General features: G+C 54.4%; 1 protein-coding gene across 1 annotated transcript in view; it reads left to right on the top strand.

Annotated features, from left to right (window-relative positions):
• MROH2A (maestro heat like repeat family member 2A) overlaps positions 1-15,613 on the top strand; it is a 58,525-nt gene that overhangs the window by 41,915 nt on the left and 997 nt on the right. The window contains exons 27-40 of the mRNA XM_018040933.1: positions 2,017-2,121; positions 3,655-3,778; positions 4,334-4,452; positions 5,152-5,304; positions 5,717-5,871; positions 7,695-7,854; positions 7,926-8,119; positions 8,858-8,995; positions 9,614-9,731; positions 11,255-11,401; positions 11,493-11,678; positions 12,206-12,361; positions 14,563-14,694; positions 15,444-15,546. Of these exons, the coding sequence (XP_017896422.1) occupies positions 2,017-2,121; positions 3,655-3,778; positions 4,334-4,452; positions 5,152-5,304; positions 5,717-5,871; positions 7,695-7,854; positions 7,926-8,119; positions 8,858-8,995; positions 9,614-9,731; positions 11,255-11,401; positions 11,493-11,678; positions 12,206-12,361; positions 14,563-14,694; positions 15,444-15,546 (1,990 nt within the window). The remainder of the gene's footprint in view (positions 1-2,016; positions 2,122-3,654; positions 3,779-4,333; positions 4,453-5,151; positions 5,305-5,716; positions 5,872-7,694; positions 7,855-7,925; positions 8,120-8,857; positions 8,996-9,613; positions 9,732-11,254; positions 11,402-11,492; positions 11,679-12,205; positions 12,362-14,562; positions 14,695-15,443; positions 15,547-15,613) is intronic.

Consider the following 15,613-nt stretch of genomic DNA (forward strand, 5'->3'; position numbering starts at 1 on the left):
TTGGTAATTTTCTTTAGATAAAGCTTCAAGCTGGCTGAAAAGTTGCAAGAACAGTACAAAGAACTCCTGTATGCCTTTCACCCAGATCCACAATTCTTAATATTTTGTGACATTTCAATATCACAAAATGTTCTCAAAAGTTGAAGTTAAATTCTTAAAAGCTGAAAAGTTGCAAGAACAGTACAAAGAACTCCTGCATGCCTTTCACCCAGATCCACAATTCTTAATATTTTGTGACATGTTCTTTTTCCCTTTCTTTTTTTTTCCTCTTTACATTACATACACACACACACACCTTTTGAATCACGGAGAGTTAGGTCTATACATGAACAACAAGAATCTTCTCTTATATAACAATATACTGTTCAAAATCACGGAATTTAACACTGATACCAAGCTGTAGTCTAATCAATTTTTCATATTCATATTTCACAAATTGTCCAATAATGACCTTCATAGTTATTTCCTCCCAGAACGAGGATCTAATCTGGATTATTAATTGCATTTAATTGTCTTATCTCTTTTGTCTCTCTTCTTCAATTTGGAACAATTTATCAGTCTTTGTCTTTCATAATCTTGGTATTTTTGAATATAGTATTGCTAGGGCTTTTTTAAAACTTGGATTGTTTGCTTTCTTATTATTGATTTTTCAGAGGTTGTATATATTCTAGAAGCAAATCTTTTATCAGATATATGATTTGCAAATGTTTTCTCCTGGTCTGTGACTTGCCTTTTCATTAATTTCACAGGTTCTTTTGAAGAGAAAAAGTTTTTAATCTTGATGAAGTCTAATTTATTATTTTTTCTTTTATGTATCGCGTTTTTGGTATCATGACTAAGAAATCTTTCCTAACCAAGGTCACAAAGATTTTCTCCTAGATTTTCTTCTAGAACTTGACAGTTTCAGGTTTTACATGGAAGTCTATGATGTATTTTGAGCTCAGTTTTCAAATATGGATCAAAGTTTAATTTATTTTAATTTTTTGCACATGGATAACCAATTGTTTCAGCACCATTTGATGGAAAGACTATCTTTTCTCCACTGAATTACCTTTGCCTCTTTATCAGAATTCAATTGGCCACCTATGTGTGGGTCTATTTCTAGATGCCTCTTCTGCTCTACTGATGTTTCTGTCCTTTACACCAGTGTCATCCTGCCTTCATCATAATCCTGTCAACATTATAGTAAGTCTTGAAATCAGGACCAGATAGTGTAAGTCCACTGACTTTGTTCTTTGAGGCTATACCCCACAAATATCGGTATGTTGTGTTCTAATTTTAGTTCCAAGATGCATTTTCATTTCTCTTTTGACTTCTCCTTTGACCCATGGGTCATCAAGAAATTTCCAAATATTTGAGAGTTTTCCAGAGACCTTTTTGGTTTTGATTCTAGTTTAACTCCATTGTAGTCTGAGGACATACTTTGTACAACTCAAAGCCTTTTAAATCCATTGAGACTTAATTTGTTGCCCATGTGTGGTCTATCTTGGTGAACGTTCTGTGTGTGCTTGGAAAGTATTCTGCTGCCCTGAATGATATGTTCCTAAATATCACTTAAGCCAGGTACTGTTGGAAGTGTTGTCCAAGTTTTCTATATCCATCCTGATTTTGTCTTCTCTGTCTTCAGTTATAGAGATAGAGGTACTGAAATCTCTGTCACTGTGGATTTGCCCGTTTCTCCTTTCAGTTCTATCAGTTTTTGCCCCCTGTTTTGCTAAGCTGTGTAGTTAGGTGCAGGAGCACGCAGGTGCTAGTGGCATTTTCACCTACAGGCCAACACTTGCAACAAAGCCAAACTCATCAGCCAAGCACCAGCTTGGTGAGGATGTTGGCCTTGTTCTCTGCTTGCTCATGGCCTTCACCTCCCTAGTGTTCGGGGGTGGGCGGGGGGACCTGGGAACCTCCCAGAACTTTGAAAATCAGGCTCTGAGTGGGAGAGAGGAGAGCAGCAGCTTGCTAGGAAAGGCTGGCCTCGGGATTTTGAAGTCTCCTCTGTGTTCTTGGTTCTCCCCACAGCTCCTGGAGAAGTGGATCTTGTCGGAGAAAGAATGGGAGCGGGAGAAAGCAGTGAACCTCTATCTCCATCTCATGAAAATCTATGTCCAAAGCGTCGGCGTCTGCGTGAGTCCCGGAGACCCGCCCCGCCTCCCGCCCCACCCCGCCCAGCCTGCCCCGCTGACACCCACAGGAAAATGCCAGTCTCTATCCTAGGAGAGGAAACGTCTCTGTAATCCAGTTCTGCCCCTGGAGAGACCCTTGGGAAGAGGCTGAGTCACTGGGGAATGTCAAAGGAGACCCAGGGGGAGCTGGCCCTGGGCCTCTGGGGTGTTGAGGGAGGATGGGCAGGGCGTGGTGTGGGTCCGGGTTTTGAGGGGCCTGAGGTTCACACAGGGTGAGGGCCCTCTTTAAGAGAATGAGGCACACGATTATGAATACCACATTGATTAAGAAAGTATTTACTTAGAATAAGAAAATGAATCACTACAAAATGACAAATTTTACAAAGCTTAACAAATACCATCGACATCGCAAAATCTAGAAAAGCAATGAGGGTTTTTGGTGATGGAGCCTCTGACACGGCTCCACAAGACCTCTCTTCCTTCCTTTGTTGGCCTCCTACTCTTCCACTGTCTGGTCTTCAGGAATGGCCTTGGGAGGATGACAGTGGGGTCCTGGGACCAGTACACGGTGAGGACAAGGTGGGGCAGGACCCCAGTCCTGGAGCACCATCCAGGTGGGACCCAAGCCCAGCCAAGCGAACCCATGGCCAAGACTAGCGCTAAGTAACCAGGTGCTGCACAGAGTGCTTCCGGGACTCTCCGGCGTGAGTCTCACAACACTCGCTGGAAGAAGGGACACCATTACTGTTGAGGCAGTGCAAGTGTGGTTAGAAAAGACTTTCCAGACACACAGCATTTCAGAAGGGAATGCATTTATTAAGAATGAAAAGCAGAGATAAGGTGGGCCTTGCAAGTGCAGTGGGCTGACGTCCTGACAGACCAGGAAGATTCAACAGTTGTCCTGGGTTAGTAGTCAATTGTTATAGCCTCAAGACAAAGAAAATTCCTGTGGGAAGGTTAGCATTAGGGGGCTATAGAATGACTACCAGGGTGGGCATCTTTGCCTAATCTGGGGTCAGGAAGCCTGCTCGTGGTGGTCATAGGAACTTTGGCAGTGATTGCAAAGGGGCTCAGTCAGTTTCAGAGGTGACCTTGGTTCTGAGCTCTGCTTCTGTGGCCTTGGTACGAGGCTTGCACTTGTGGCTTTGGAGCAGGACTCAACAGTTGTCATCTCTGAGTAGCAGACAGGAACAAGAGGGCCTAAGTGCCTCCCCAGGTCACAGCTAGGGAGCGGGGAAGCCCAGATTTGAAGGCAGGGCTCAGTTATAGAAACAATGCAGGCACCTAGACCTAGCACCTGGGCCAGGGTCACAGGGCGACATCCTAGCTGCTCAGCCTCCCGGGCCCAAGGTGGGGGTGGCCTGGGGACGGAAGCTTGGGCTCAGGCAGATGGTGGCATCCTCTCCCTTCCCAAACAGAGGTGCTTTCAGAGCAGGGTTCACTCTCTTTGGCCCCTGGTTGCACTGCCCTCGGGCATCACCAGGTGAGCTCGGCTGCACAGAGGGTGTGAACTCTGAGGTCTCCCGTCCCTCAGATCCCGTTGAAGCTGGGGCAGTTTGGCAGCCTGGTGGGACTCATTGCACCAGGCACCTGTGACTCACACAGAAAAACCCGCCTGGCCTCCATGGATGTCCTGGCCAGCCTGCTGGATCTTCACGGTATGGGAGGGGTGGTGCGGGTGGGCAGAACTGAGGCTCTCCAGGTGGAGAGGGAGGCCCAATATCAGGGAGTTGGCTGTGGGGCTGTCCTGGGGGTCGGCGGGGATTGTGATCTCTCTGTAGACAAACAAGGGTGACCAGAGGGGGCGGGGGTTGCAGAGTTCACTGAAAGGTCATGGAAGCTTCTAGAAGGAGAGGCTCATTGTGTCAGCACGACTAGCTGAGGGCACATGAGGGGCCCCACTGGACAGGGTTGCCTCACAGATACTAAGGATGTGGTGGAACTGGCCAGAAACAAGCTCAGAGGGGAAGGCAGTTGGGGGACCTTCAGGGTGGGTTGCCTCTGGCCCAGCAGCTGACAGAATACCCATCTGAGCTGTGCACAGAGATGGCTCCAGGGGCCAAGCAAGAGAGGTGGGAATGTAGATGTTGGAGAGTGTCCAGGCCCAGGGAACCAAGACAACCCAAGGGGCAGGGAGGTGGGAGAGACAGGTGGGGGCGGGAAAGGGGGCCACCATGATGTGGACCATCGTTCCTGACACTGTATCCCAACAGCAAGCCAGACCTGCTCTTTCTGGGGTGCCTCCAAAGAGCTGGAGCTTGAGAAATGTAAGGAGGACCTGCAGGGCTCAGACATGGAGAAGATTTTCAGCGTATCCTCCAGAATCTCCAAGGTGATGAGCAGGAAGGCTGTGTGGGTGTGGCCTCTGGGTGCCTGGGCCATCTCTTCAGGCGGGGCCGGGCTCCTCCTGGTGGTCTTCCCTGGGTCTTCCATAGACCTTGGTCCAACTCAAGTTATGTGTATTTAAGTGACCTGTGATATGTACAGTCCCCACTCTGGTGCCTGGCACACAGTAGGTGCATCACAGACCCCAGCTGTCTTCTCTTTGTCTGTATCATATGCTACACTGCGGGGGTCCCGGAAAGAACTGAACAAGTGGCCCTGCACACAGGTGTCAGCCCACGGGCAGGCTGACGGCACCTGGTGACTGCAAGTGTCCAGGGCCGCCCAGACCCTCGGGGCTGCAGAGGGCGAGGCCTCTTCTGCTTCAGGGGCCAGAGGACACTCCCAGAGAAAGCTGCAGGGCTGTAGAGGCAGGACTGGGAGGGTCTGGGGAGAAGCTCCCTGTGCAGGGTTCGGAGGGGTGCGGGAAGGCGATGGGATGAGGGAGGGGTTGGCAAGCATCCTCCAGGCTTTTACACTGAATGGTCTCCAAGCTGGCCGGTGATTGACAGGGCCAGAGGCTGGGTGAGGAGGGGCGAGGAGGCTCAGGATGGGGGCTGGGCTGGACTGCGACACTGAGCAGAGCAGGGCAGGCAGGGGAGCCATTGGGCTTGGTGTCGGACCCAGGAACAGCCTGCTCTGGCTGTAGGTGGCTTGCTTGCAGTTCAATTGCGACGAGGTGGTCTCGCTGGTCCAGAAGCTCTGTGAGAACTTCGGGGCCATGGACCTCCAGCACGACAAGGCCTCTGTCACCTGGATATGCACCTTCCTCCAGATGCGGGTCAAGGAGCTGGAGGACAAGGTGACAGCCTGCGGCCCGGCCCGCCGGGGGCCTGGGGCTGCCTGGTGGATCCAGCCTAGAGGGCCAGGCAGAGGGGCCCAGCCTCGCTTGCTAAGGGCTCCTCACCATCCCCGAGTCCATGATTATAAAGAGGGGAGGAAGTCGGGTTCTGGAAGGGGAAAGAACCTGTTGAAGGAGGCTTGGTCGGTGAGTGGACGCTGGGCTGGAGACCTGAGGCTGGCCCTTCTGAATCGCGGCACCTCCCACATGAAAATGTGATAAAATCTTCAAAGAGACCAGAGGATGCTCTGGAAGGGGCCGAGCTGTGCCCGCCTAGCGTCCACTTGGGCAGGAGGAGGGGTGTGCGGCGGGGGGAGGGCAGGAGCCCCTCGAGGGCCGGGCTGCCCGGTGATGCCCTGCCCCGTACCCCCAGGTGCCCGAGATCCTGGGCGCCATCCTGGTGCACCTGCCCATGGTGGACCACCGGGAGGTGCGGCGCCTCCTGATCGAGGGCATCCTCCTGCTGGCCCACTACCACCAGGAGACCGTCCTCACGGCGCTCCTGCGGCAGCCCCTGCCCATGGAAAGGTGGGTTCCCAGGTGCGGGGCTGCTGCCTCCCACGCCCCCGAGATCAGCCAGACCCGCCACCATGGACACGTCCCAGGAGCCTGGGGCCTTGAGTGGTGCCTCGTCTGACCTGTGGCGGGGGAAGGGAGTGGTCAGACCCTCGCACTTGCATCTCTGTGGCTGGTACAGCCTCTGGGAACCTCAGACCTGGAGCCTTGAAGCTCCATCTCCCTCCTATCAAGCTGGAGTCCAGATCCCACGTCTCACGGGTCCTGGCCTCCCGCTCTGGGCTTTCCTCTTGACAGCCCTCTCCTCCCTGCTGAGTACGGAGCTCCAGGACGGACAGACCACAGGACGTGGTCCCCAGAGCCTGAGAAGGCCTCTGGAGAAGCTCCCTTCCCCCTTTCCAAACAGGGCCCCGAGAGGGAAGTGACCCAGGTGCCCGAGGGGTGAAATGACAGATCCCCCAGGCTCTCAGGCGGCCTCACAGGGAAGCAGGGCAAGCCTTCCTCTTCGTGTTATCTTGAACTATGCCCAGCCCCCTTGTCTGTGTCACGGCATCACCCTGGTAGACTGTAGTCCATGGGGTCACAAAGAGTCGGACACGAATGTGTGACTTCACTTTCACTTTTCACTTTCATGCATTGGAGAAGGAAATGGCAACCCACTCCAATGTTTTTGCCTGGAGAATCCCAGGGACAGCGGAGCCTGGTGGGCTGCCGTCTGTAGGGTCGCACAGAGTTGGACACGACTGAAGTGACTTAGCAGCAGCAGCCCCTCTCAGAGCAGTGCTGGGCTGGGGCCTCTGGCAGGCTGGCTTTCGCTGTATTAGTCAGCTATTCCTGCATAACAAATTGCTTCCAGCTCAGGAGCTTGGAACAGCAACCGGTTATCATTTGGTTTGTGTGGTCAGGAGCTTGGGCGTGGCCAAGCCGGGGCTTTGGCTCAGGGTCTCAGAGTCGTCAAGGTGTCAGCCAGTCTGCGTTGTTTCCTGGAGCCCAGGGCCGCCTTCGAACTCATGTGGCTGTTTCTTGAGTTATAGGGCTGAGGTCCCCACGTCCTGGTTTCCTTGCACTCCTGTGGCTTCTTTCTGAGTTGATTTTAATGAGCATGCTGTGCCCACCCTTCTATTCAGTTCCTGCCATTGGGCCCCTGCCACAGTTTTCCCATCCTAGACAGAACTCACTTATCTGCACTTACGTGTTTGGTTTTGTGGATTTGAATCGGCAGGCTGGTTCTGTTGGGTTCATGGCTTTAGCCCTTTAGCGCCCACCAGGCCCCACATGCCTATACCTGTGTGTGGGGGGGCTCGTTAAGTCACTGTCCCTCCCTTTCTGAGCAGGGCTGCAGGACTTGGGGTCAGGAAGGCTGCTCCAAGCTGTAGCCTGGCAGCTTCCCTGACCTCCTCGGGCAGCATTTCCTCTTCTGTGGAAATGGAGACGAAGGCTCCTTCCACATAGACGTGTTGGGAGGAGGAAGTGATAGGTATCAGCAAGCTGCCTTGTGCCGGCCTGACACAACAAGCACTGGGAGGCTATGACCCGACGTGTCCATGAGGTCATCACGCAGAGCTGGGCCTTCCGAGAGAGAGAGAGAGAGAGAGAGAGAGAGAGAAAGAGACAGAGAGAGAGAAGGCCATGGCTTCCCAGAAGGACCATAGGCAGAGGTGCGGGGCGGGACTCGGCCTCTGGCTGTGCAGCCTTGGTGCCTCGCCCACCTCCCTGAGATCCCGCCTCCAGGGTCCAGCCCCTACTCCAGGGGCCGCCCGAGGGTCTCGGGGGGCTCTGACCTGCCAGGGCACGTGACCCCAAACCCACAGTCCTTGTCCCCTGTCTCTGGCTAGCCACCTGACAGAGGTGTGGCTGGCTGTGGCCGAGAACGTGCCCTTTGCCCGGACGATGCTCCACGCACTGATGGGCCGGCTGCAGGCGAGATTCATGCCCAGGGCCAACGCTGCCTCCAAGGCCGACATCTGGCGCCTGGCCGCGGTGGACCCTCTGATGGTGAGGCAGGGGGAAGGCCCGCCTTGGGGGCTCAGTGGGACCCCTGCCACCTCCGGCTCTCCTCTCTGCAGACCCTGTGCGCCATCCACCTGCTCGTTGAGAGGATGGACTGGGACAACAGGCTCCTGGAGCTCTTCCTGGACCTTGTCTACACGCTGCTCCTGCAGCTGGGTGGCAGCCAGAGCCCAGAGGCCGTGTCGCCCGTCCTAAAGACATGGAGACTCATCCACACGGGGACTCTCCCTGAGGAGGTCAACCTGCAGAGGTGTGCTCGAGGGTGGGAAGGCATGGTGTGGTGAGGCTGTGGGCCTGGGCTGGATGCAGTCACTCAACTGGGGACTTGCCTGGTGGTCCAGTGGCTAAAACTCCAAGGTCCTAGTGTGGAGGGCCCAGGTTCAATCCTTGGTCAGGGAACTAGATCCCATGTGCTGAAACTAAGACCCTCTGAAAGTGAAAATGTTCATTGCTCAGTAGTGACCAACTCTTTGCAACCCCATGGACTGAATGTAGCCCACCAGATGCCTCTGTCCATGGGCCTCTCCAGGCAAGAATATTGGAGTAGGTAGCCATTCCCTTCTCCAGGGAATGTTCCTGACCCAGGGACTGAACCCAGGTCTCCCACATTGCAGGCAGATTCTCTACTATAAGAGCCTGTAGAGCCAAGTAAATAAATGTTCTTAAAAAAAAGAAGAAGAAGAAGTCACTGGACTACAAGTGTTGCCTCCGCTGAGAGGCCCTCGTTTTCCCTTCCTGGTGGGGAGGAGAAATTTCTGGAAGCTCAGCTTACGACTCTCCCTTGTGTGGGTCCAGCCCTGTGTGGTTTTCAGAGTTTGCAGACCCATCGTCTCCCACGGCTGCTCTTGGGCCCTGAGCAAGTCTCCCCGCCTGTGTTGGGCACCCCTTCACGGGCCTGGGTGCGGAGCTTACCCAAGAGCTTATCAAAGGCAGGGCAGGTGCTCCCAGTAGGGCAGCCTCAGCCTCATGCGGCCCCACCTTCTTCCAGGGTCACGATCAGGTCCATGCAGCTCTTGTTCCGGAGACTCAACAGTGAGTCTCTGCTTTGCACCCTGGAGGAGGAGGGCGTGTGGACGCTTCTGGAGAGCAGCTCGACGTTCCTGCAGGGAGTCAGCCAGCTGGCCAGGTGGGTGCCCGGCTCCCCAGGGCTCCATCGTCTGGCTGGAAGGTCTGGGCCTGGTGGCTAAATGCCTCGCTCCCAGGTGTGTTTGGCGGGGGGGGGGGGCCAGCAGATTGCCATGTTGACCCGCATCCCAGACTCTGAGTGGCAGGAGGGTGCAGGGCAAAGGAAATCTTTTCTTCCAGCCCTTCCTGCTCCAAGGCAAGAAAGCGAGGTCCCAGGTGGGTGGGGTGTGCCCAGGGTCACAAAGGGCTTCTGAGCCAGGCCAGGACGGCAGGACCGGGAGTTCCTTCCTGGGTCTAGACCCTCAATCTGGTCCCCTTTTTATAAAAAGGCAACTTGGGTTCGATCCCTGGGTTGGGAAGATTGCCCTGGAGAAGGGAGCGGCTCCCCACCCCAGTCTTCTTGCCTGGAGAATTCCTTGGACAAAGAAGCCGGGCAGACTACCGTCCATGGTGTCACAGAGTTGGACACGACTTGCACTTTCAGTTTTTATAAAGAGGAGGTGGAGGGTCCATACTTCAGTGACCCCCTGACCTGGGAGCCCCACCCCAGGCACCCTGCTGCAGAGCGGCTGTGCCAGACAGGAGCTGAGAAGCCCCTTCGGTGGTGCCGTCCCTGCAGGCTGTGTGTACAGAGCCCACAGGGCTACTACCGGCAGAGGCTGTCGGAGCTGGCGCTCAGGGGCATGGCCTCGGAAGCTCTGAGCTGCCGCATCAGCAGCACGGCGGTCTGCGTGGAAGTGAGGCCATGGTGGGGGCTGGGCGGGGGTGGGCAGTGGGCGGGGCGGGCAGGGATGTGGGGTGGGTGCTGGGTGACCCCCCGGGCTGTCCTGGGGGCTCATCTCAGGGCAGGCATGCAGGCTCTGAGTCCGGGGTTGGAGGGACAGGTGGATGTCCCTCATGCCCTCTCCATTCATTCATTCCTCAAGCGCATGATTCAGGGCAGGCACCGAGGGGAAAGGGGTTGAGACCCCTTTCTGTGCACAGGACCCCGTCCTGTGCCCTATAGTACAGCCGCCAAGGGCTGCGTAATGTGGTGAGCACCAGCATCAAGGGGCCAGAGGAGGGCTTTCCTGGGAAGGCCAGGCAGAGGGCTCTGAGAGGCGGGCCAGGCTGAGCCAGGCAGGAAGGCCCAAAAGGGGGGTCAGAGCCACTGATGCCCAGCTACCCTTCCTTATGGGGCCCTGAGGGAATTGTCCAGGAAACTTTTGGGGGGAACTCTTGATGGCTGTCTGACACCCAAAGTGTCATCAGAACCAACCATCGCCCTAGGGTGGGGCTGGCAGACTTGTTCTGTAGAAGGTTGAAGAATCAGTTTTCCATTCCACGGCCACCCATTGGGTATTTAGTTTTCTTCTGGGTCGGGAAGATCTCCTGGAGACGGAAATGGTAACCCACCCCAGTATTCTTGCCTGGAAAATCCCATGGATGGAGGAGCCTGGTAGGCTACAATCCATGGGGTCACAAAGAGTCGGACACGACTGAGCGACTTCACTTTCTAAGGTTTATAATGGGGCTTCCCTTGTAGCTCAGTCGGTAAAGAATCCACCTGCACTGCAGGAGACCCAGGTTCGATCCCTGGGTCAGGTAGATACCCTGCAGGAGGGCATGGCAACCCACTCCAGTATTCTTGCCTGGAGAATCCCATGGACAGAGGAGCCTGGCGGGCTACAGTCCATGGGGTTACAAGAGTCAGACACGACTTTGCGACTAAACCACCACCACCAAGGTTTATAAAACGCACGTGCACCCAGGCATGCCACAGGCCTCCGCGTGGCCCCGAGGGCCCAGCGTTTTGGGTGCGAGCCTAGAAGTGACTGTCGGAGGCCCAGGGGAGTGGAATCCATGCCTTTTGGGCATTTCTGCTCTGACTCAGTGGGCGTGGCTCTTGCACACCATGGCCGCTCCCATCACGTTAAGGGAAGGAACAAATGATGAACAGGTGTGTTCCTTTAGATAACACTCAGCTAGGATTTCCCCACGTATTTCAGCATCGGAGCCTCACAGCGACCCCATGAGGCAGGTACTGCTGTTGCCCTTTTTACAGGTGAGGAAGCTGAGGTTCCGAGGGGTCCAGGGACTTACCAGGGTCCCACAGCTGGCGGCGGAGGAGCCCAGAGGCGATCCTGGGAGGTGGAGCTCCGAATCCTCTCCTGTTCCCAGGGACGCCACTCTGGGCATCGAGTCGCATCACCTGTCCCGTTTTGAGGCTGAGGAACAAGAGCCTCTCTCGGGGGTTACTGTGAACAGTTCTCCTTTCCAGTTCATGAGTGACCCGATCCTGCACCAGGAGAAGCTGCTGAAGCGGGCAGTGCTGATGCTAGAGAAGGGCGCAGAGCAGGAGGATGAGGTCCTGCGGGTGCTCTCCCTGCGCGCCCTCGGCAACATGGCCCTCGGGGCCCCAAGGAAGGTCCGCGGGGGCCAAGGCAGGGGTGGGGGGTGGGGGCCCATGCTGGCCTGTCCCGGGCAGCCGGGCGGGGGCTGACATCCCCGTGCCCCAGGTGAGGCAGTACCGGAAGCTCTTACTGGAGAAGTGCCTGTGTTCCCTGCGGGTGCCGGGCGTGAGCACCAGCGTGACCTCTGAGGGCCTGGAGGTCCTGGCCAAGGTCTTGGCTGAGCTGCGGGAAGGGGACCTGGGGTCCGCCTTCAACGCCATCTCTGAGCAGTGCAGAACCTTCTTTGACAACGTGAGTCCACACTGGCGCCTTACTCAGCCCTGGCCCTCGTGGGGGTCCCCACAAATGGCTGCTTGGTAGAAGGTGGCCACTGCTCACCCCCTAAAGGAGAGAGGTGCCCTGGAATGAAAAGGGCTGCAGTTCGCACTTGGGTGCTGATGTATCAATTGGCTGATCACGGGAGCTGGTTTAAAAAAAAAATCTTGTTCTAGGGCCCATGGGACCCTCCTCCCCTGACTTTAATTCCTCGCAGCCAAAAATGCTCTTTGGATACCTGTGAGGTGTGGTGTGGGGACTCTGCTAGGTTGGGGTGGTAGGCGATCAGATCCAGCGCAGCCCCTGTCTAGGCAAGAAAAGATCACAAACACCAATACTGCCCAGTCCCCAGAGCCCTGCAGGAGACACTCCATCATGATGGAATGATCCAGAAGGCTCTGCAGGCGCCAAGGCATTTAAGAAGGTCCATGGCAAACGGCTGAGGTTTTGTTGGGCTTCTTGCTTCCTACGTTTCAGAAATAGCTTGTGTGTTCTGGCTGCAGGAGAGTGAGCTGCTCCGTTTAAAAGCCTTCGTCCTCTTCGGGAAGCTGGCACAGGTGGTCAGGATTTCCAAGAAGCATTTCTTCAAGCAGGAAGTAAAGAAAGCCTGGGTCCCCCTCATGCTACATTGCCAGGACCCCTGCTCCGATGCGGCCCAGGTGAGATACACCTGGGCTCTGTGCACAATGCCCAGGCCCCGCTGTCCCCACAAGGAGCACATGCTTCGGGGCTGCCACCCTGGCTAGCTGAGGTGTCCCCCACCTCGCTCAGTCTTCCCAGGACCCCAGAGGCCACCATCTGCTGGTTCCTCCCACCAGGCTGAGAAAGGGACCAGTCAAGACAGCCCACAAACCGGCTGACTGAGGAGTCTCAGCTCTGTGAAGGGAAACATGGCGTACTTTCCTTCTTCTCCAGATGCCTTCCCCAGCCACCCTTTCTGCTGTCTTTCAGTCACTATGTGGTGTCCCATCCTGTGACCACATAGACTGCAGCATGCCAGGTGTTCCTAGCCTTCACTGTCTCCCGGAGTTTGCTCAGACTCACATCCACTGAATCGATGCTGCCATTCAACCATCTCATCCTCTGTCACCCCCTTCTCCTCCTGTCCTCAGTCTTTCCTGGCATCAGAGTCTTTTCCAATGAGTCAGTCTTCACATCAGGTGGCCAAAATATTGGAGCTTCAGCTTCAGCATCAGTCTATCCAATGAATATTCAGGGTTGATTTCCTCCTTTAGGATTGACTGCTTTGATCTCTGTGCAGTCCAAGGGACTTTCAAGGGTCTTCCCCAGGACCACACTTTGAAAGCATCAATTCTTCTTCACTCAGCCTTCTTTATGGTCCAACTTTCCCATTCATACAAGACTGCTGGAAAAACCATAGTTTTGATTATACAGACCTTTGTTGGCAAAGCGATTTGTCTCTGCTTTTTAATATGCTGTTTAGGTTTGTCATAGCTTTTCTTCCAAGGAGTAGGCATCTTTTAATTTCATGGCTGCAGTCATCGTCTGTAGTGATTTTGGAACTCAAGAAAATAAAACCGGGCGCTATTTCTACTTTTCCCACATCTATTTGCCATGAAGTGACGGGAACAGATGCCATGATCTTAGTTTTTTGAATGCTGTTTTAAGACAGAGATTTCACTCTTCTCTTTCACCCTCATTGAGTGGCTCTTTAGTTCCTCTTCACTTTCTGCCAATAAAGTGCTATCATCTGCATATCTGAGGTTGTTGATATTCCTCCTAGCAATCTTGATTCCAGTTTGTGATTCATCCATCCCAACATTCCACATGATGTACTCTGCATGTAAGTAATTTAACAGGGTGACAACAAACAGCCTTGACGCACTCCTTTCCCAATTTTGAACCAGTCTATAGTTCCATATCTGATTCTGTTGCTTCTTGATCTGCATACAGGTTTCTCAGGAGACAGGTAAGATGGTCTGGTATTCCCATCTCTTTAAGAATTTTCCACAACAGTTTGTTGTGATCCACACCGTCAAAGGCTTCCCATGTGGCTCAGACAGTAAAGAACCTGCCTTCAATGCAGGAGACTCATGACAGTCCCTGGATTGAGAAGATCCCCTGGAGAAAGGAATGGCTACCCTCTCTAGAATTCTTGCCTGGAGCATTCCATGGACAGAGGAGCCTGGCGGGCTACAGTCCATGGGGTCTCAAAGAGTCGGACATGACTGAAGCAATTAACACTTTCATTATCCTCACTGCCTTCTATCAAAAGTTCACAGTCCTTTCATGTTTTAACAGCAACTGACCTGGAGGCAGGGCTTCAGGGAAGAAACTGACCACCTACCCCCAAAGGGGATGAGAGGCCTTAATGAAGGAGCCACAAAGAGGAGAGGCCAGCATGGCACAGGGGCCCCCTTGGTGGCTGTTGCCCCTCCTCCTGGGGGGGCAGACACCCCAACCTCCTTCCCTGCCGTCCATTCCAGTACCTTCCTGTGGCCCAACCCCAGCAGAGGCCAGAGACCAGTGGCCTGGTTACTGCAGGGGACGGGGTGAGGGAGATCTGGGGAGAGGGGATCTGGGGGGTTGCAGCCAGGCCCCCAAACTCCAGGCTCCTGGAGGTAGTAGGTCCCGGCAGGGCTGCTGAGGGCACCCAGTGCTGGCTAATGGCTGAGGGGGCACTGGGGCTGCATCTACACTCATGGGGCTTCTCAGTAAACGTGTCCGAGGTGTCACATGGGCCAGGAGGGCTTGGGTCCCAGGCAGCCGCCTGGGGCTCATCAGCCCACCCTTCTTTGGTTCCCTGAGGCCTTTGGGGGCTGCTCCTAGCTTACTGATGGAGTGCCAGCCCCCGGGGCTGCCTGACGCCTCTCCTGCCATCCTGTCCTGTGTCCTCCAGGCCTGCGTGGCCACCATGTTCCAGTGTGTGCACTTCTGGGGCTGGAAGGCGCTGGAGAGCTCCGTGGACCACAGTGATGCCGCTGCCCCCAAGGAGATGAGCAGTTTCCAGATGACCCTGTGCTCCGTCCTGGTGAGGAAGCTGAGGCAGAGGACAGCCCCAGGGGCTTGGGGCTTCATTCTGTAAGCCTGCTAGACATGAGGTGTTGAGACCAGCTCTGTCTGACAGAAAGGGAATGCCAACCACACACCCATCTTTAAGATTTCTGTTGAAAAAAAGTGAAAAGAGGTGAAACCAAATTTAATCATAGATTTTATTTAACCCAGTAATTCCAAATCATTGCCATTTCAACATGCAATCAATAGACAATTATTAATGTAATAGTTTACCTTTTGGGGATAATGTCTTCAGTATCCAGGAGGCACTTTACAGTTAATTCAGACTAGCCACGTTGGATGGCATTATCGAATCCGTGGACATGAGTCTGAGAAAACTCCGGGAGATAGTGAAGGACAGGGAAGCCTGGCGCGCTGCAGTCCATGGGGTTCCAGGGAGTCGGACAGAACTGAGCGACTGAACAACAGCAAGCCACATTTGAGGTGCTCAGGGATCATGTGTGGCCAGTGACTACCCTATCAGACAGTGCAGGTTGTGGGCGAGTGTGGTCTCTCTGGGCCGGAGAAGAGTAACAGAAACCTGAAGGTCCTGAGGTTGCCTACCTGCTACTCTGCTGTGTGACTTTGAGATGAGCACTTGCCCTCTCTGGGCAGACCCTGTAGCATCAGACGGATGGGCATCTGTGAGCAGATGACCGCGTCTGTGAGCAGCCAGCCTGCTGGACCTCCTCTTCCATGGCACTGGGTGTCACTTGTGTTTTGCAGACTCAGAAGAAGCCTGCCATTCTCTACAACTTCTTGCTAGAAACAATGACCTATGTTAAAAGCAACTTGTCAAGGATCAGAATCGCTGCATGTAACTTGGCAGGTGAGCAGGCAGGTCTCCTGATGCAGGAGAGACCTTGAAGACCATCTGGTCAGACCCAGGTCTGGAG

The sequence above is a fragment of the Capra hircus genome, chromosome 3, assembly GCF_001704415.2.
Source record: "Capra hircus breed San Clemente chromosome 3, ASM170441v1, whole genome shotgun sequence".
NCBI classification, from domain to species: Eukaryota; Metazoa; Chordata; class Mammalia; order Artiodactyla; family Bovidae; genus Capra; species Capra hircus.